Source organism: Gasterosteus aculeatus, chromosome 18, assembly GCF_964276395.1.
Source record: "Gasterosteus aculeatus chromosome 18, fGasAcu3.hap1.1, whole genome shotgun sequence".
NCBI classification, from domain to species: domain Eukaryota; kingdom Metazoa; phylum Chordata; class Actinopteri; order Perciformes; family Gasterosteidae; genus Gasterosteus; species Gasterosteus aculeatus.
In genome coordinates, this window is record NC_135706.1 from 6472635 (window position 1) to 6494446 (window position 21812).

The 21812-nt window shown below is 44.5% G+C and overlaps 1 protein-coding gene and 1 long non-coding RNA gene across 2 annotated transcripts; one reads left to right on the forward strand and one right to left on the reverse strand.

The window, feature by feature from the left end:
• Positions 1-301: 301 nt before the first annotated feature.
• Positions 302-14597, reverse strand: tfap2d (transcription factor AP-2 delta (activating enhancer binding protein 2 delta)). Its single transcript, XM_078093039.1, has 8 exons — positions 14248-14597; positions 13013-13531; positions 10214-10274; positions 5334-5499; positions 3837-3955; positions 3570-3711; positions 2686-2799; positions 302-1955 (listed from the first exon to the last, which is right to left on the reverse strand). The coding sequence occupies exons 1-8, from the start codon at positions 14284-14286 to the stop codon at positions 1739-1741; spliced, it is 1377 nt and encodes a 458-aa protein (XP_077949165.1). The 5' UTR covers positions 14287-14597; the 3' UTR covers positions 302-1738.
• Positions 14514-21578, forward strand: LOC120808380 (uncharacterized). Its single transcript, XR_013453340.1, has 2 exons — positions 14514-14822; positions 20678-21578. It is a non-coding gene; the product is annotated as an uncharacterized LOC120808380 (long non-coding RNA).
• Positions 21579-21812: the final 234 nt, after the last annotated feature.

The following is a 21812-nucleotide window of genomic DNA, read 5'->3' on the forward strand; positions in this document are numbered from 1 at the left end:
GTCAAACTGGAAGACAAACACACAGATGCTGGCGCACACAAAGGAGGCCTTTGAACCTTTCTGCAGGTGTAGCCTTTTTTTCTCACAACATTAGAGAGGAACTCTAACTTTTTATAATTTGCACACTGTGAACTCATGTGGATAATTCACACTCGCTGGCTTTGATCTGTGCCGTCTTCTTTTAAGTCTCTGCCTGCTCTCTTTGCCACCTTCTGTATGTTTACACATGCGTGTGTGTGCGTGCGTGTGTGTGTGTGTGTGTGTGTGTGAGTGTAGGACATGATCAAACCAGAGTAAGTAGTAGAACACGTAGCAACTGTCTTTATTGAACACCAGCATTTTAGAAGGTAGGCATTTAACATATATATAGTTGAAAGCCTACAAGAAAAGTAGTTTAAATATTTATATATATCTTTACAAATGTTCATGGGCCACTCAGAGAGCTTCTGTCGGCTAAACTCGCGATCCGGGGAGTGTACAAAGATAGACATGCACAGGGATGAGAAACAACGGCAACCGCACAGTCACCTTTTACAAAATGGCTGAGGTGGACCGCTCTCTCTCTCTCTCTCTCTCTCTCTCTCTCTGCCACACTGAGACACACTCACACACACTCACACACACTCACACACACACTCACACACACTCACACACACTCACACACACACTCACACACACTCACACACACTCACACACACACTCACACACACTCACACACACTCACACACACTCACACACTGCCCGGCACAGGCAGCGGTGTCAGTCTCACATCCAGAAACAGCGTCTTTCTTCTCTTTTGACCACATGGTAAAACATACTAGTTGCTATGGCACCTGATTGTATGGTGTACATTTTAAGATCTGCTTGGGAACAGGTGTGTGTGCGTGTGCATGTGTGTGTGTGTGTGTGTGTGTGTGTGTGTGTGTGTGTGTGTGTGTGTGTGTGTGTGTGTGTGTGTGTGTGTGTGTGTGTGTGAATGGGCCTGGGTCAGGGTCGTCCTTTGAAATTCAATCTATTTAAAGATGTTTGGAAAGTGAGATCCTTTTAATTCGGTCAACTGGGAATTTTATTAGAACCTTGCGTGGCAATGACAGACATTACTTTATAATTTCACGCTAAATGACTTCAATGAAGCTTGAGAGCAGTAAAAAGCTGTTTCATATTTTAGTTTGTTGCAGAACATTGAAATACACCTGAATTAGCTGGATTGAGATCAAATTGTCCAAAGCCCTTGAAACGCATGTGTTATGTGTGTGTTACGTGTGTCATGTGTGTTATGTTGTATCGGCAGCTACTCTCCCCCCCATGTTCTCCCCCGACTGGCCCCCGGCGTGGAAAACTGTGATGTCAGCATGTCCATGTTTACTTCCTCATTTCAGAATGAATAAATAAAACAAATAAAAGTCCTCGATGAGTCACGGCCGTCTCGCTGCGAGGCTTCTCCCCGTCATGACACAACCACTTACACACACACATACACACACGCACACACACACACACACACGCACACACCTAAACATGATGTGTTCACTCAAAAGGTCAGGACGTCTTGTTTGGGACGTTTCAGGTTAGAGTTACATTTCAACATAAGATAAATAAATAACAATAAATATGAATTGTCCCAAAGAAGAGTAATGTGTGGGGGTTAACGAATCCTTTCTCAGACACACACACACACGCACACGCACACACACACTCTCCTAGATGCAGCGCTGGCTGCAGGCACGGGGATTGCGGGCTACTCAGTCTTTTCTGTTTTCCCGTCTTTGCTCTGGGGCTCGGCTGTTTTCCGGAGCTGCGTCTTTTCTGAGCTGCTGTTGATCTGTTGCTCGTTGGGTCCGCCCGTTTTCCCGCTCGAGTTTTTGTCCAGGTAGTTGAGCATCTCACTCAAGACCGTCTGGAAGGTGCTCAGAGCCGCGCAGACCGCCGGCGTGCCGAATCCGTGAGTGATCAGACTGTTGGGGAAAAGGGGAGGCAGAGGCAGTTTTCAGTCTGGGGTTTGGAACGCAGGTTCATTTATTTGTTCATTTTCCATCTCCCTGCATTACAGGGATTCTTTTCCTCTGAAAAGAAGGTCCAGAGCAGAGTTTAAATGATCTCTGACCCCCTGAAGGATGTTTACACCCTGGGAAACACTGCATGCTGCAACTGTTTCAGCAAATTCTTCTCTGAATTTACTCAGGTTTAAATATTGACGCATTGCTTAGTTGAAACAACTGACGACCATTTCTACAACAAAGCTAACTCTACAAACCAAAGACGGCACACGTCAGAGACCTGCCATTGACTAAAGACAGCAACAACTGGAAATGAAAGAGCCATCAAATAGTTTTTTTGCAGTGTGGTACTGGTTTGTCCTCCTTGTCGGATCCTCAGGCAGCTTCTTAAATGTCAGGTCACCTCTCAGCTGCTCTTCAATCTCATTGAACTGTATTCACACAATGTTATTTTTCTCCCTTTTGTGTAGATTCTGCGACGGATGACGCCATAGATGTGACATTAAGCTGACTAATTCGTGCCAACTAACAAACTGCACAGCTGCTTGTTTGGAAAATGGGAAAGCGGTCGCAGCCAAAACCGAGGGAAGGCGGACGCCGTTAGAAGCAGCTTGCACTCAGTTTTGACTCCATTTCTTCAAAAGAATATTCATTGCTTTTGTGTAGACGTCGCGCGTGTGTGCGTTACCTGAAGTGTGTGAGGTGTCTCTGGATGTCCAGGTCCAGGATGGGGGTCGGTCTGGAGGAGCCCAGAGGAGAGCGGTCTTGGCTCAGTAAGTCCTGGAACTCCTTACAGATTTGCCTGATGGACAGAAGGAGGGAGGGAAGGAGGGTTTACCATCTGTCTCCAACACAACCGTCACAATTGGCCTTATTTTGGGTTTTCTCCCCTCCTTGCACCCATCCCGGTCATTTTGGATCAACCCGCACATTAAATCCCTCCCAGGAAACACACATGCTGGAGCGAGACAATTTCGATGTCAATCCAAAAACGAGCAAAACACCAAAATTCTGCAAGCGTAATTTGGGGTTTTTCTCGCAGTGGTCCAGTCTGTCTTTTTGGATTTGACTCAGCTCTGGGAGGATTTAATCAAAAAAATAAGATCAAACTTCCCTGGAAACGAGTGGAAGCCTTTTTGCCCTCGGCACATCCAGTACTCAATGAGCAGTGGTGCTAATAATGCCTGACTGTAAATGCTGCTCATGCTCAAACACGTACAAGTACAACTGTGCTCACAAGGAATTCAAATAGTTGTTCCGCGCTGAACGAGGTGATGTATTTGGGATTGGCACCACTTTCCTCTTGATGTTTATGATGTTTTATATACTTCTCTCATCCTTACATTACATTTTCTCCATTGTCTGGCTTAGTACAGCGTGACTATGAAGTGGCTGTGAATGGGAGAACTGAGGAAAATTTGGTTTAAAATGATCCATTTCCGTCACCCTATTGCAACTGCAGAATGGACTTGACCGTTTTAAATTTCACAATGAAACATAGACTTGAAGAACAGGATGAACAGAATTTAAATTTAAATGTTTTTCAGTGCGTTTTATTGAGTGCCGTCTCACTTTGTCGCCAGGACCATTTTCTTGCGTGCGCTGGTTTCTTTTGGCTCACTGTGCTGCCTCGCCAAATGTTCTCCTACTGCCTTACTGGGGAACTCTGTCTCGCAGGTGTAGCCAAAGTCCCTCGCCAGGTGGAGCGCTTCACCTGAGCACGAAACCAGGAGGAAAGACCAATAAAGCAAGAGCCACAAGGATGGAACACGTAAACAGGAGCACACCTGAAGACAAAGGGAAAGATTGTGGAATGTATTTTGCAGAGTAGTCCCTTACCTTCCACCAGGGAGGTGAGTAGTGTGACGTTGGCAGCTTTCCTGCGTCCTGCAGGCAGGTTAAGGCCTAAACGGTCTAATTTCTCCCGAAGACACCGGCCTCCGTTCTTAGACTTCGCTCTGCAGGAAAGTTAAAAAACTTCTTAAGTCACGTACTCATCATGTATAGAACACAAAATGGCATCATCATCATCATTCATCAGAAGGCATTGAGCCAAAATATAATTAAAACCATCTGGCTTCCTTATTCTACAAAGCACGGTGTGCTTAATTAAGTCTTGAAAGTACAGATGGAAGAATATAGATTTGCTTTGATTTGACAAAGGCGTGAAATAAAGCATAAAATCAAAGAGTATAAAATTAAAACATGTCAACTCATAATGTATTAAATGTGCTTGTTTGACGCATAGATATAGCCGGATGTCCCCTTGAGTTTTGTCTGTCATTGTTTGAGGAATTGTCTCCTGTTTTGGAAAGCAGAGGAACAACAGACTCTGTCATTTCTTCCTCTTTTCATGTGAGATTTTAACAATATATGTGCTTCCTTTCTATCCCATTTGGCTCCCAAAAGATTTGTTTGTCTTGATTAAAACGACTGTGGCTTTTACATCATTTTTAGATGAACATGATTTCGGCTTCGATACACAGACACGTGGAATCACACTTCTCACACGTCAGATTTTGATTTCACTTTGTTAATCTAGGACTGACCATATTCTCTCTCCTCCCCCCCTCATCAATAATACAGCACTGGCAACTCTTGCTTTCCTCTCCTCTGAAGCTTTGGCCCGGGTCTCGCCTCCCCCCGGCTCCCTGGGCATGGCGGCGCGTGCAGCCGCGGCCCTCGTTCGCCTACGATAGTCTTTGTGGGCGCTGCCGTAGATTCTCTGTTTCATCTGAGGGCTACAAAGACTCAGGCAACGCTCTCCAATGTCCACCAGCCAGATTCACCCTTTACAAAAAACACGGCTTCTCACTTTCCAAATCCATCTCTGTCACACTCTGTGCTGTTACGGGATATGGAGTGGGTGGACAAATTAACCTAAACGTTTTTTGTTAATCTGGTGCAACCCAAAAGAAGGTCGCCGCAGTAGGAGTGGTCAATTTATGAGGGTATAGATGTTGTGTCGTTGCATTGTTTTTACCAGCCGTTCACTACTGCACTTTGCACACCGTTATATAACTACTTGCTACTGCAAGATTATCTCATTTTATTTTGCCAAACAATCATGATCTAAGGATCCGGAATCACTTGACGTGTTAAGGGACGTATGCAATTGTTCTTCAAAGCGTCAGCAGCCACGGTTCTCTGCAACAACAACATGCATTGGTTCTAAAACGAGCCAATGAAACGAAATTTAAACATGAACCATGTCGGCAGCTCCAAATCAACCAAAAGAGTATAGGTCAACGAATCACCCGCACCCTCTCAAATCCTCACAGTCACATCTAGAACCATTAAGGAACCCTTTTTCTGCGTGTGTGCGTTTGCACTGACCTGCGCAGTATGCCGCCCAGGAGGGAGGCGTTGAGGCACTCAGGTGGGGACAGTCTTCTTTTCACCTCGGCGATGGTGACTTTGTACTTGGAGGTGGAGCTAAGCAGCGACAGTCGGCCCGGTACCGAGCAGAACAGGTCCGTGGGATTCACCACACATGTCCCCCCTGCAGACAAAAACACAGCACACCAGTTACAGCAACGCTAATTGAGGAGGATAAGATGGCAAAAGAAAGAATGTAAATGGTTGTTGTTGCTCTGAATGAGTTGTGTTGTGTGCTCTCCGTCAGTTGAGACGCTGGTTAAGGTTGTATCATTGCATTCGCTCATCAAACTTGATAGTTTGATATTAAGTGACGCTCGATCCACGTTTCTGTTTACAAAAATTCAAGATAGAGTGTTTTTTGATCTTTGTCGCTGTCTTATAAAAAGCACAAATCCCCAAAATGTCACCTTTTCTTGAACTGAGAAAAACATTTTATTTTTATTTTTATTTGTTTTACCAGATCATTTTTTAACAAAGTGTTTGATAGAAGAGCAAATGGCTGCTCACAGCGGTTTGCTTTGGTGATTGGCATGGAGCTGTGCCGGGAGCATCACTCGCTGTGTCATTTGAACAAAACAAACACCACTGGGTTATAAGTCATTTAGCAGTGAACGCATAATTGGCAAAGCATTTCTCTATCGCTGTTGTGTGTCAACAGACAAAGCAACATGACGCTGGAATAATGCAGCACAACGATGGAACCTTGAAACAAAGAACGGTGGAGAAATCCAGCAGATTTCAAACAATTTGCTATTATCAGTTGGTAGGGGATTTTTATAGATTAATGGGGATTGTACTATTGTACTTCTGTGTACGAAAGATGGATCTAATAAGTGTTCAAAACATAATTTAACAGGGGTGCTGACCCGTCGTTTGGCACAAATTTACAGTGTATTCATAGTTGTTTTGTCCATATGGGGAAAAACCCCATATGGACACAAGCTTGCTTAATTCTGCGAATTAGTCAAGGCAGGTTTATCAGGCCATTTTTTGTCCGTTGGTTTATGGTACAGCCACTTCTGCGCTTATTTAGGAATAATTACAAAATAAGTATATCAGAATCAATTAAACAATTATTCTTTTATTTTTAGTGTGGGTGCTTTCATGTCTCTACTGAATTTGTCCAATAAAAATCAAATTAGATTGTGAAAACCTTGACTCGTAGAAAATACATGTATATTTCATTCCAAAAGGGAACTACTAATGGATAAATAGCGTGATGTGTAAGAGCAGCTAATGTAGATCCGATTCCAATTTTAGAACTTTGAAAGTCTGTACAAGTGCTCAAGATACTCTCACTAATTATTCAATGCGTCTTTTGACATGAAAATCAATTACAAAACTTGACATTGTTTTTATATTTACTACCTTTCTATTCTTACACGAAGTATGGTGGTGCACATCTCTCACTGCCTTCACACAAAATAAGGATACAGCCCATTTTGATCTTCACACATCAACAAAATCTCAATTTTTTGTGAGCTTAGAAAACAACCCTGTTTCCAGTTTTGTGGGGACACATTTTTTCAGAAGAGTATACATTTGAAAACGCCGGCTAAATATTTGAACCCAATAAGAGCAAATAATTATTTTGTTTGTCTGCAACCAATACCGTTGATTAAAGGGACAGCTTTTTCAATGGAAATCTGAAAAGATTCATAATCCTTCTGCAGATGACATAATATTTATCTTTAAATATTATTTTCTAAACAAAAATGTAATCCAGGAAGGATTGAGTGGCCCACTCAGTCCATACAAATTACAACGGATCATGTGTTTTGCTCAGCACTTCATCAATCGCTTTTGAAATAGGGAAATATTTACTTCATACATATATTTATACTCAATATTTGTCTGGAAAAACCTGTTTTATCTTCCTTGACGATTTCCATAGTCACCTTCCACCAAGCTTATTTCCTTGTGTAGCCCCGGATGGTGAGTGGTCGTAACAAGGGCTCTTTCGCATCATTAGTTGCATCTGAATCAGTGTTTCTGAATCCTCCTTGAATGTATGGACTTGACTCCGAGCAGGCCTGCTATTACAAAACTTCCACTTGAACGTCCCAAGCAGTTAAAATGCAAGGTTTCTGTCTGAAGTCCTGTATAGGCTATATTCTATTATTCATCTGGCTCATTACCAAATCTAACAGCAGGGCGTGTCGCTTTGTAGGTTGTGCTGGAATGATGATGGAATGAGGAAAATAATGCCATTCAGGCCGAGTAGAACCACAGGCCAAGATTGTCCTGCACACGCCAATATTTTTGAGGCAATGCGGATAATACAGCCAACAACAAAGCTTGAATACACGACCAACTAGGCTTTGTATTTATTGTTTGCTCTAGAAATCCATTATTCACAATCAGCAGAATTGTGCTAGTTTCCTATCTCGTCTATCCATCGGGCTGCAGGAAGGCAGTTAGAACCTGCAGCTTTAAAAAAGAAATGTCAGCTTCGGCAACGTGGACAGCAAATGCCCACTTTTCATTTCAGCACCTGGACAGCAACCTTATGCACTGCAGGTGGAGGAAAATCCATCGATGCTATGTTGGTTAAGGAACCGTGTGCGTGCGTGTGTGTGTGCGCGGGTGCGCGTGTGTGTGAAGTCCGGCTCTCCATGCGTCTGCATGTGACACAAAAACCGCAGGCCTGTCTGTCACACTCACGCGCTCTGACAGGGGCGCGCGTCTCTGAAAGCCGCGGGTTCACATCATATTAATTCCCCTAAAAATGTTTTGATTCAAAGTAGTTTGTATTTCATGTTGCCAAGGGCAATGGAAAAAGAGCTATTGCCGGTAGTGCAGTCAGCGGAGCACGCGGGCCCAGAGGCGATAACGGTATTTAAGCAACGGAGAGTAGCCTCGGGCTGCGGCGCGAGCGGCGGGCGCGATCACACGCGGAATCAAGCGCCTTTTACCACGAAAATTAAAGAAAAGGAGACACGGGCCAAATGCCATCCTCCTCATATTTAATAACAATGTCCATCCATCCATCCATTGTCAAACCGCTTATCCTGCACACAGGGTTGCGGGGGGGCTGGAGTCCATCCCAGCCAACTTCGGGCGATATTAATAACAATGTTTACAGCGCAAATAAAAATCCCGTCAATGTCTTGGCAGAATAAAGTGTGTGGAGAGGGGGAGGGGGGGGGGGGGACTCGTGCACGCGGCTTCCGTGGCGGCTGCGCGCGTTCTGTCAGATCAGCTTGATCTTAAAGAGAGGCTGCCGGTTATAGAGCTCAACTGGAAAAAGGGGGCTCGCGGGGTGATTAAAAACACAGACGACTCCTCCTAAGTAGGATCCTCGTTTTCTTGAGTGATTTTTCTTTAAAAAAAAAAAAAAAAAAGGTTATGTGAATATTCATGCCGCCAAAGCCGCAGTCAGAAAGAACAACATTAATATGATCTCGGCTGAATCCGGGGCCCCGCTCGGCATTAGCATATCAAAGCGTCCGCCCGAGGCGAGAGAAGCTATCGATACGGGAGCGGGAGGTAAAGCAAAGATTATTGGTTGTGATGGTTGCAGCGGCTGAGCTCAGGGCCAAATACGGCGCACCATTAACCGAAAGTGATAGCGAAGGGATTCCCGCGTCAATCCGAGAGAAAAGCCCCAACACCTAGGCAAGGGCTGGTGAAAAATTAAAGCCAGGACAGCCGAGTCTGTCTGTATGGAAAACGGGTCTAAAAACGGCAAATAGAAAACAGGCTTTGATGGACCTATGAAGCAGATCCACGGCGCGTTCAAAACCCAGACTCCGTGAGGAAAGTGTGCCAATCGTCGATGAAGTCGGACCTTACAGACACGGTGCCGCTGCCTGTCATTAAACATACAATATACGTGCAACAACAAGGCGCTGCACCAGAGGGGAGTCATTATTCCTGGATTACATAGCAGTCCACTGATACACAAAAATCCCCCCCTCCACCAAAAAAAAAAAACTGAATGAAAAACAATTTGCCCAGAAGCCATCAAATGAGTGGTAACACAGGACAGCTCAAAGGACACTGTTTCCTAGATGACCCATTTAGTCTTTTTCCAATATATAGTAACGATGTTTTATGTTAGCGTATCAGACTGAATTGGATTTATTTATTGACAATATAAATTACAGACATTAATTTGTACTTTAATTTGTAGCTAATCAGTTAGCCTTCAGGGCTTTTACAGTGCGCATGGGGTGTACTAAAAATAAAAGTTGTTAATAAATATTCATTGAACGACTGTGTGTTTGCTAAATATTTTCATTACAGGTGAGAGCTGACATCGGGATAGAATGTTGGTGAATTTTGATGAATGAATGAATGTATGATCGTAAAACAAGCATGAATATTATATCAAAATATAGTGTTTATTTAATAAAAACAAATACCAGCCGCCCGTCTCCACCGTTCAAATGTAGCCTGCAGGTTTGACTTTTATTAACGACTCGATCGTCAATAAAGTCAAGAATTAATATATATGAATTCTTGACTTTATTGACATTTTAATTTCCTGATGGGGGAAAAAAACGCGCACGGACACACGCTCAGAGTGACTGGAAGTAAAACAACCAAGCGGGTAAGTGTTGAGTGACAGTCGATTCCATACTGGAAATGGGAAGCACCCGTCTCTGCGCGTGTACGGGCGTGTTAGTGTTTAAATGCGTGACGAGACGGGGAGAGACAAGAGAGACACGGCAGACAAGAGAGCAGCGTTCCGCCCCGTTCGTCTGTCTGCTCTCTGCCTCGTCGTGTCGAGCCGCGAAAGCTCCTCTTGGCCCTCCGGTGCAACAGCATTGGAGAGAGAGAGAGAGAAAGAAAGAAAGAAAGAAAGAGAGGGGGTGAGGGGGGGGGCTTACCTCTCCGGATGACGCCCCCTTGGCCGTTCAGCACGAGCCCACACTGCGCTTCCACGGAGCCCTGCGGAGACACGCGCTCATTAGCCAGCACGGAGCAGGCACGGAGAAGTCACTTCACCCAGATGTTTACACGCGCTGCAGCGCCGTTTAACCGCGCTGTCATGAACACCTGGAACCCATCACACCTGAGCCGTGGTGCTTTGTGGGTATCCTTCTGTGCACGGGACACATTCAGATCTTAGCAATGGACGTGACAGCATAATCATGCAATACAAAAACTAAACCTTGTATATTTAATAAACATCTGGGGAGCCCCGTGTTTGTAACGTTTTTTTCTATAGATCTTTGGTCCCTTTTTATTTATTTTTGTGCCCATTAAAACAGTGAATACGATTTTTTCATGTTGATACCGTGTGGTTTCATTTCAATAGAAGCCGTCGAATACATCATCTCCGTGTGGCAGAATGCATCTTTTCATTATTTGGTGTAACCACATATAACCCCTGAGATGTTGCGGGGGTCGCCACTACAGTGGCTCTGCTGCACGCCACTTGAACATGAGTGTGGTGGTTGGAAGCCCTTTTGTTAGAAAGATTACGTCACTTAGCAGTACTACTAAAAATTGAGGGATCGTGGAAATAAAGGATGCGGCTCACGGCTCAAACAGAAACGAGCTTAATTTGAAAGGCTCCGGGCTAAAACTCGTCCAGATTGAGAAACGAGCACGAGCGCGCGGGGTTCATTGCAACCTGTTGGGGATTCAACTCTGCAAAGCTCGCGCACGCAGACACGCAACACCCCAGCCTACGTGGGTTTACATGTATGGGAACCTGTTGTAGTCCCAATTTTTGCTCCAGATCAGACTCGCTGGCTATCAACAATGTCATCAAGAAAAAGGAGAACACACGCTTTTGATTCGGGAAAAAAAGCCCACTTAATCCCTCGTGCAAGCCTCGAGGCCTGGCCCACGCAGAACCCCGATTAAAATAAACTGGGAGAAAGCAGCGTGTTGTAGTTCCTCCACGGCCCGCTCCTGCTCTGTTTCTTTTCTTCTATTCCGAAGCTAAAGTGATTATAAAATCAATATACAAAACGCAGAGGTCTTGCATGAATTAGCTTAGTGACGGGAGGAAGGTGTGGCAGCTGCTTTTGTTCAGCATGAAAATCTCTTTAACGCGCTCAAAGATGCGACGGGGCTGCATGAGACCATCATCTGTTCCGTTCATACATCCGCTACGTGCAAGCGGGTTCAAGAGCCGTTTCTTTCTTCCCCTCAATAAAGGGTCAAACCTGTGTTCTTTTCAAGTGCCAGCAGCTTAAGAGAAATGTAGTATTGGCCTTAACAATGATCAACTATAAAACATATTAAAATAATCTGAAATACAATAAAATAAAAGGAAATAGAATTATATAAAATGAAATAACAAATAAATACAATTAAATTATATAAAATAAAATACAATACAATTATATAAAAATAAATAAAGACAATGTGACTTCCCCTTACTATTAGTTGTATGCATTATATCCATTTGACGCAACAAATGGTCCATGAAAATGATAATAACAATATAAATCTTGCTAGCACAAATTTAATTTCCTAATTCTCCTAAATTAGACTAAAAATATACATAATACAAATCCTCTACCTCAGACATTACAATACAATTATACGCGCAGGCTATTGTTTAGCGTCATTATATTAATGTAATTGTGATTATTATTGATACTATTTAAACGTACCGTTAGTCTAACGACTTTTTAAATTGTTAATAAACGCAACGCTTTATTGAGCTGGACTTCGAGTGGGTTGGTAAACACTTAAAGCGACTGAAATTACGTGTCGCTGTGTAAAATTGTGTTAACCAGAGGCGTGTGTTAAGCAGCTCAGATGTCACTGCATAAGTAACAAAGTTGATTGACGTTAAGTCGGTAATTGGATAAACTACGGTGCTTTATGGTGCTCGAGCTGGGCATTGTGCCCTGAACCCCCGATCCGTTAATCCGCCCTTTACCGGAGAATAGAGCAACCAGCGGCTTTTCTTTGCCTCACCAGACAGCCGGACACACACACACACACACACACACCCTCACACACACACAAGAACCGTGCGAATCCTTTTTCATCTCGACCATTTCTTTACTCCGAAAAGAATTATGTAAAATATGGGTCACGTGTGTTTCTGGCTAAATAAAGGGCGGATTTCACAATAGGATTGTATAGACTGCCAGTCAATTAACCTTTAGAAACAAGGCCTGCCATTCACAGGCGCGCCGCCGTGCACTTGACATTTACTCGAGCCTGTTGTACGGTCACGTTTGGTTTAACCACAAAATGCATCTCGAGACGATACCAATATTATTTACTCCAAAAGTAGGACGGCGCGTGCGGCTGCAGATCACCTGCAGGGCCGAGCGGGATGCGTCCTGGTCGGTGCCATGGAACAACAGACAGATGAAGCCGACAGACAGACAGACAGACATCTGGCGCTGTCTTTCTGTTCAATATTTTTTGGATATGCTGTGTTGCTGTTACAATAGGGGGAAGAATAGGGAGGAGGGGGGGGGGGGGGATGCAATTGTAGGCCAGTGGGGCAGGGATGGAGACCCTGGCTGCTTGAAGGGTCTGTGGTATCATTCTACCTTAAGAAGCCTGCATTAAGAAGCCATAAGTGAGGGGCTAAATAAGTAAAGATACAATCATGTGTGTGGAGCCTTGAGGCGATGGGACACTGTGACTCAGTCGGTAGGGGGGGGGGGGGGGGGGGGGGCAAAAAGCGCGATGGAGGCAGCTAGTACCTGCAGGTCGTCGGACCCGGACGAAGGGAGACCCAGGCCGGCGGCGGGCAGCAACCTCTGGTCCGGATGGTGCATGCCGACGCCGTAGGCCTGGGAGCCGTGTGACGTCATCAGCGACAGGTCGTGGCGCCGGTAGGCGTCCAGGCAGCCGAGCTCGCGCCGCTGCTGCTCGTCCAGGCAGGACGACTTGAGGGCCGAGCGCGCATTGTGCAGGTTGATGAAGTCGGCGGGCTCCCCGTGGTGGATCTGCTGGTAGTACTGGCCCGAGTGCAGCGAGTTCAGCCCGTAGGCCTCCGGCGCCACGGCCGGGTGGGAGTGCTGGAACTCGTAGTGGAAGGACTGGTGGTGGAGGGGCGTGTACTGGTGGTTGGCCGAGAAGTAGGGCGAGGCGAACTCCGTGCCCGCCGACGCCGGGTAGGTGAGCGGGGAGGAGGAGGAGTACGCGACCGAGGAGTTGGCCACGGACTCCAGGCAGCCGAGCTGCATGAGCCGGTAGCTGTTTGATCCGTCGTGACGTATCTACAAGATAATAAGGAGACGGGGAAATATATGAGTCTTGTCATTTAGCATCAGCCGGTTTGTCCTCTCTCTACCTCCCAAAACACTCCCAAAAACACAACTCACACACTCAAAGCAGGGCTTTTTTTTTCTTCTTTTTTTTTGTTACCACTTTAAAGCACCTGAAGGAGATGTCATCTCCACACACCCGGGAGGGGAACGAACGCACGGCAACAGGAGCCTTCGGTATTTTTTTTTCTTTCCCTCCCTCCCTTTTGGGATGCCTGTCACTCTCCCAGCAGCATTTTTTTAAAGGCGCACTGTTATATATTATTATTATTACCGAGCTGCTGGGCAAATTTGCTCTCCCATCTCTCTTACTCGGTGCGGATGGGAGGAAAGCAGCGTGAGACACAACGGAGTGTTCCGCCCTAAAATGTCCTAATCACACTGTTGAAGGCTCGAACAGGAGCCTCACTCGCTTGCACAAACTATTAAAAAAAAAGCCCCTTTTTTTACCGGCAGCCGCAGTGAGATGCCCGACTCATTCCTCTTTTTTCCATGCATATTATTTGTGTTATCCGTGCGATACGGTATATTCCAGTTGGAGACTTCTTGAGAGCAGGGGCTGTCCCGACATGCCTCCACAAATCAGTCGGAAAATTTAAAAAAAGCCTATTTATTGTGCTACTACTAAAATTTCACAAAATAGATGCTGTTGCAATAAATCAGCCTACCTCTGCGTCGTGGACAAGTCCGGGGAAGGTCGTTGACATTGTGCTTTCTCCAAAGTAGCCCCCTTTTTTTTCCCTCCGCTGTGTGGCCCGACCGAACAATAATAATAATAATAAAAATGCCTTAAAATCCTCAAAAAGCGAGAGAAGTGGAAAAGTCCCCCCTTTGCGCGCTCTCGGTAGCGGTGGAAAGCTGGCGGAACGCGAGCGTCTCCCCTCTGCACGGACGGGGCTGGCTCACGGATTTTGTACTTGCAGGGTATTTCTCGGCTGATGTCGTAGGTCCCTTGGTAATATAGAAGTTTTGAAAATTAAGCATCAGCACTGAGGAATGGGAGGACAATAGACGGAGCGGAGCATCCCAGGAGACAAGGAATAAATATTGTATCTTCGCCATAACAAGGAACCAAGTGCTTCTTTCAACATTTTCTACCCTTTTTGTGGACATTTTCCCTTTTGAGCCGTTTGTATTTTCACGAGTTCTTCTGCTCGGTTTCGTCGTGTTATTTTATTCTATTTTATTTATTCACAACGGCTGTGTCGTTCTTACAAAAAAAATATGGATTTTCAACGGAAATGTAAGTTTGCTTTGAAATATTATGAAGCTGATTCTGATAATTATCGCCTGAAAAAACACAGTATTCGTTGGTTTCGAGAAACCTTGAGTTTCATCTTCGATAGGATATTTCATTTGGAAGCGGGGTATTTTGTATGCTTTTGTATGCCGCTGATTCTGATTTTTACAATGACTGTTTTATACAGTTTTAATACTTTATGCAGGTTTCAAATGAAATAATCCCAAATGTACACATTTGTCAGCATAGCTTCAGTCGATGTAACCACAACGGAATCGATCCGTTGATCAATTATTTTAGCGAATTTATTTATTAAAATACTTTAAAAATAAAAAACATAATTCATGTTCATTATAACTATTGATGATTATGATGAATATTAAGTTAAATATGTGCATGTGTGCTCAATTAACTTGGAAATGCTGCTCGCGTGTTTATTTTTTGTACATATTTTAACTAATGCACGGAAAAAGCCTTTGATTATTTTTTTTTTTCTTGTTATGGGGGAGGGGGTTACTATGAGAATTGCCTTTGTGAAGATACCGTGTCTTCTTTCAGCCATGTGACCACAGGCGTGTGGTTGAATGGATATTGGTGTCGCTATTATTACTTGTTCACTTTATTCTTGTTATTATTGTTGGACCTGGCACATCAGAACTGGGACGGTATTATCTGGTCTCTCTCTCTCTCTCGCTCTGCCTTTCCCCGTGTGCTGTAACTCACCTGAGCACGCGCCCTCGGGGTGGTCCTCCCCGGCTGGACGGTGCCGTTGAGGCGTTGTGGAAGTTGATGTTTTTTAGTTTTTAGTTTGTACGTTAGTGGAATATTAAAGCCTCTATGGGATTCGGGGCCCACGTGATAACACACGTATCAGTAACAGGTGCACAGAGAGGCATTAAGCAGCCGGGTACAGCAGCCCATTGCTGCCTTGCTCTTAGGCCCCCCGGGGAAGCAACAGAGACACGCGACGGTTGTGGTCACAGCCTGAAGAGGAGCAAACGGGAAATAAAGGAGAGGGGAGGAGGAGAAACTGAAGGAGGAGAGAGAAGCTTGTCAGATTTACAGCCATCCGAAACAAACCCATAGAGGGAGGAGGAGCGAGGGGAGGGGGGCGGATGGGGGGGGGGGGGGGGAATCAGTCTCGTTTTGGGTGTTGTTTTCCTGCTCAGCTGTAACTGTAACCAAAGCGACTCCCCGATATTGTTAAAGTGCAGACTGTGGCCGCGCTGACGCCGGGACGCCGGGATTGACTCCGCAATTTAATTAATCAACTATGTCTTTCCCCTCCCATCTGTTGGCGTCTCTCTCTCTCTCTCTGCTTCCTAATCGGTTACAATAATGACAAATAATAACGACACGCTAGTCGATAACCCCTCCGATTTATCTATGTGCGATATAAACTAGAGCATTTGGATAGCCTGCTCTTTCGATTATAGTATTATTGATTTCTTCCTTATATTCCTGGAAATACATTTTCCGGTTATAATGAATTCCCCAAAACTAGCTGTAGTATTCCTAAAGATCTTTGTCTTTCTTGTTGTTTATATATTTAGACCGAAAGTCTTTATAGCGCAAACTGCTCAGCGCCACCTGAAATAGCCTCTCATGAAAAGTTCTCAAGGCCTTTTATAGTTTAATTAAGCGTTACTGATTGTTTAGCCTCGGGGCTCGACGTGAAACCTCTGCACGACGAGACCCGTGAAGGCCGCTTGTCACACGCCAGGTATTAAAAAGAGAGAGAGAGAGAGAGGGAGAGAGAGAGGGAGAGAGGGAGAGAGATGGGGAGGTGCGAAAGTAGGAATAGGAAGACCACCGGGCAAAGAGAGCCGGAGAGCAATGGAGCGCTTCGGTGTCAATTAACATACTCAAGTGATGCCAAATGTGATGTTGTATTGTTTTCTTATAGTTTGGCAGGTGACAGAACGCACGCAAACTGTGTGTTGAGGGCAGAACCTCAAGCTAAAATGACGCCCTCCGGTCACGTCACCATCGTCATCATCGTCTAATCAGGTTCAAGGGAGTCAAACAATTTATTGAAAGAAAAACGTGAAACCCCGCCACTGTAGTTTGTTTCTAAAAGCCATAAGGTTTACCCGAACATCTCCACATGTTGACCGCTGTCCTAACCGAGGTCACTGTGTGTCCGCAGGAGCTCGTGGCGTTGGGCCCTTTTAAGTATGTATGTACCCAGATCTATGTATGGGTGACTGCAGGCTCTGCACCAAAACCCGGGGCACCAGTTGCACGCAGGCGGTCCTAACAGGGCTTAATGGTGCCGAGTCGCCCGGCTTTTACCGGGGGCGCCGGAGCGCCGCACCAGATGCGCACTGATCTCCGGACAGGAGCCAGTCCATCTGCCGCCTGACGAGGCAGGGAAAGGCCCCGAAACCCCGCACGGCACAGCCCAGAGGCGAGAATTTAGATCAGCCCCAAGGCTCCTCGATGGACCGCTGCTCCTGGAGGGGGGAGGGGGGCTGATGGGGCTGGTGCCATATTCCTTGAGACATTTAATGGCAGAAAATGAGACAGCGCGGAGAGGCACGTGATTCGGGTTTTGCTTCATGTGGGAATGTTGGCACAAACGGCAATCGTGGCCTTCATTATTGTAATTTCATTAATATATATTTTCACAATCCTGGCTGTGTAACATTTCGACCTTAAATTATTATGCTTTTCAAGAATCAAAATAGACTATTTATCGCTTTTTGGCACAAATATCAGAAGATATCTGTTTCAGCTCGAGGTTTTGCCTTAAAGAAAGAATCGCCAATCGAACATATTACATTTTAAATCCAGTATCTCCTAAAACACATAGTTCCTGATGTGGAAAAAACCCCAAACATTTCCCATGATGTCACCCCTCTCTTGGATTTACAGCTCTGATTGGTTTAAATGGTTTATTAGAGGACCACAATTTATTTATAACAGATCATTATACCTTCAGTTATTTTAGCTTTTTACCAGAGTAAACCGTAATCCCCTTACTTGTTTAAGACAATTCTTTGGGTAGACTTGTGTTATAATGAGTGTTTCCCTTTCACACATGCTCTCTCTGGGTTATTTTATATGTCATTAATTGTCTGTGTGAAGTGAGAGCACACGTCTGCTTCCTGTCTACGTGCACATGTGCTGGCCTGGTTTGGCTTTTAATCAACCCCGGTCAGACACCGGGCTCATATGGCCATGAGCGTCCGTTAACCCGGTCCTGCATGTGTGTGTGTGTGTGTGTGTGTGTGTGTAGACCTGCACCTTTCCAGCCAAAATAACGACTGGCCTAATGAAGAGCAACTAACAAACGGCCCATAAGATGTTTGTCCTCCATCAACAGCAAAAAAGCAATTAAGAAAACGGTGTCTGACCTACATAGAGGATGCGCCTCGGAAGGAAGCACAGGTTAATATGCTAATATGGATCCACTAATTGGGAGGATTTACTTGTCGGTTTGCGGCGGGGAGGGGCTAGGGGAGGGGGGGTGGGGGGCGTCACTCTTTCGTTTAAACCCTTCAAGATTTGAAGCAAATTAATTTCTCCTCATGCATGTGCGTGAGGTGAGGAGCGCAGAGGAGCCAGTAAACAGGTGGTCGCTGCTAAATGGACAGTCGGGGAGAGACGCAACCACTTTACATGAAGTCCAGATTTACAGCCAGAAAAATAAAAGTTAAAAAAAATAGTATTATATTCTCCTACTTTACTTATATGTCCTGACATTTAATAGTCCTATCCGGGGATTAAAACAAATATGGACCAAAGTCAAATGGACTCATATTAATTATTATCGCCCCGGGGGGACCCCCCTGCCCCCCTCTATGCCCCCCCCCACACACACACACACACAGACACACACAGCCTACAGAGCTGCGGCACGTTTAGGCTACTTCAAGGACCCTCTGTGTCTCCTGCAAACAATCTTTTTTTCTGTTGGTAGAGGAGGAAAAACAAACCTGCGGGAATAACATGGCTGCTCGGGCTGCCGGTCACTAGCGGCAGCCACCGGGTATCATTGCCGGTTTGTGTTGTCAATTAGCGGGTTACTTGTTGTTCCTTTGTTGCAGTAATTACTCCTGAAGTCAATTGAGAAGTTCAACTCAGAGCAGACACGTGTCAGCTGCTGCGAAAACACTAAAGAAAAGGCCAATCTGCTGCCAACGGACAGCCTCTCCCAACATATTGGGTACGTGTATAATCCGTAGGCCGACACGGCAATAATAATTATAAAATAACAAAGCGCTGCGTTGATTGACAATGCTGTTTTTGGTCCGTTATTGTGGACTTTGAAATATTTTACTTTTATCTTTTGATTTTAAGTTTCTTAATTCGTCACAATATATCTGGATTTTACTTTACAATATAATTAAAGTTCAAACCAAAATCATCAACAACTAAGTGAATGGCAGCAGCCTGTTGTGGTTTTTCAACAACCAATTAATGCTTTTCCAGGTTGAGTTATTAACAATATTTGAAATGGCCTATTAAAGCCATCACTCGGCCATATTTGATGATGTGAAATTGATTGATTTCTAAAAACTTAACTTCAGCAGCTGTTGGATTAGTATGTCTGGTGTGTGTGTGTGTGTGTGTGTGTGTGTGTGTGTGTGTCCGAGCGCGCACGTCGATCGATGTTCATTAACTTCTCTTTTCAAGAGTTTCTGAAGTCCTCCTGGAGATCACACGGAAGCTAAAAAGTCTTTTGACTATTTCCCATCCAGTTTTATTTGTAGTGCATATGAAAAAGCCAAATATACTTTAATATTTCCATTATGTCTTTCCTCCTCCTCCTCCTCCTCCTCCTCCTCCTCCTCCTCCTCCTCCTCTTCCTCTTCCTCACTGTTTCTCTTTTATCCAAAAACTTTCATAACTTATGAATGAATGTGTTTTCTTTGTTCAAATAGTGGATATGGTATATTTCAGTTGAGTCTTTGGGATTTCCGATTTTATGTAAAAAAAAAAGTGTTTAAAATCATGGATAAAAGAACATTACATGTGTTATTAGTTTCAGGCTCCAGGCTTTTCCTGTGTGGTGAGTTCAATGCTAAGAGTCAAGTGGGTCTTTTACACGTTGCCTTTATTCTCACTGCAGCCAGTTTCAATTCATGTCAAAGTTTTGGAAGACTCATGCAGAGGAAGAAAAAAAAAGTTAGGTAAATAATTACCAAAACATTAAAAAAAACATGCTTCCCACAAATCAGGCTTAATTGAATGTGTTATTAATTCAGCTTTTATTGAAGCAACTTGCATGCGGATTTATTAATTCAGCCTTTCTCTCTTCTTGGCTTGAATGTGCATCCGGAGCTTTGTGAATGATACTGTAGGGCTGTTGGCCGGCAACCTTTTAAACAATATAGGACATTTCCACTGTGCCGTTATTGTACATCTCAATCAGTTGTCAACCGAGGAGTGTTCTTCTTTTTTTAATGATTTTAAGTCCTGAATAAGTGTAACTTACAAGATTGAAACAACGAGGAAAGCATGAGAAATACACTTCTGTGTTGCATAATCATGTTTTCCTTGAGTCTCCCTTTCCTCCAAATCATCAGATCGGCTTTAAGGACATGATCTATTAGACAAGCCGGCCATGTATTTCCTTGAAGCCGACTTGTCCATGTCCTTCATAGTGAGCACATCCAACCCTCGCTGAGTGGTTCAGGAGAAAAAGAGCAGCAACAAAGGAAACGAGAGGCCACCTGCACAGTCATCCATCTCTCAACTTTTATGAACCCATTCGGACCTGCATGGTCTTCACCTGCAAACCACTGGATACTCCTGTGTGCAGACTCCTCTTCCTTGACTCGCTTGTCTCCTCTCAGAGCTCCTTTTCCAACCTCTAATGATTTCCATCTCTTTTTCTTTCTTTATTGCAGGTCTTGGCACCGCGCCACATGACTTGTGTGCAGCCACTGACATGACTGACCGCTGTTCAGATCCACTGGGACCGAAACCACCCTTCAGTTTCATCGTCCACGTGTCTTTGCTTCTTTAGCAAAACACCAAGCTCCCCCTCTGTTATGTTAAAAACCTTATTTTACTTTTGTTGTTTGCAGTCATAAAAAAGAAGGGGTTTCCCCAATTTTGCTGTACTTATCCCGACCAGCAGAGTGCGCCACTTTGGCAGTGCTGCCTGAGGGGAGATTAACCTGCAGGTCTCTGAGTAAAAGGGAGGACACACACACACACACAAATTCAAAAACTCTCTCGCTGTGAAAGAAGTATACACATGCAAGGGTGCCGACGCAGGTTCAATGACTTTGATCGTGTAATTCCTGCGTAATCTCTGTAATCTTTTAAAGCAGAGCTGTTTAAATGTATGTTGCATGTGCGCAATTGTGTGTGTGTGTGTGTGTGTGTGTGTGAGTGACGATGTGTGAAATGTTCACTGGATTAACAAGATGAAGCAGAGGCCGGGAATACAGCTAAAGAGAAATCTTTAAGAATCAAACGTTCTTTCAGATTTCTGCTCAGACCAGCAGGCGGGAGTTGGAGAGGCTGCGCGTGTTGTGTTTATGACACAAAGATATTCTCATATTCAGCTTGTTTAAAGAGTTCATTCGGTGTCTTATCCGTGGAGTGGGTGTGAGTTTTATTTGGCAGCTGAACAGATATTTTCTACACTCTGCAGTCTTCACATCAGGCAGCACACTTTGACCGACCTGTCATTGTAATTATAAGGTTCTATTGGATGTAAGTCAGTGATGATACTTCTCTTTGTTGCATGACAACAATTGAAAATCACATGGATGCGAGCAAAATAAATCACGATCATGAGAACTTTGAGTGTTTCTGTCTTTCGACCACATACCAAACTGTAAAGTCCCAATTCACCCCGTTCTTCACATATTACAAATCAATGTGACTGTTGGGCTTTGATTAAATCAATTGTTGTTACGCTGTAATGGGAAACAAAAGCCATTGTCTGTTTATGAACAATGGTTGCTGATATTACAAACCAATCTTCAGAGTTCAGGCGAGGTCAGCTTGGCGTCCAGCCAACACATTCAG

What these genes read in the sequence shown, in the direction of transcription:
- tfap2d (XM_078093039.1), bottom strand. Translation starts at nt 14,286, where the DNA reads ATGTCAACGACCTTCCCCGGACTTGTCCACGACGCAGAG. An exon ending in CTGGGCGGCATACTGCGCAG is followed by an intron (nt 3,956 to 5,333) that starts GTCAGTGCAAAC and finishes ACTTTCCTGCAG; the next exon opens with AGCGAAGTCTAAGAACGGAG. An exon ending in AAAATGGTCCTGGCGACAAA is followed by an intron (nt 2,800 to 3,569) that starts GTGAGACGGCAC and finishes TCTGTCCATCAG; the next exon opens with GCAAATCTGTAAGGAGTTCC.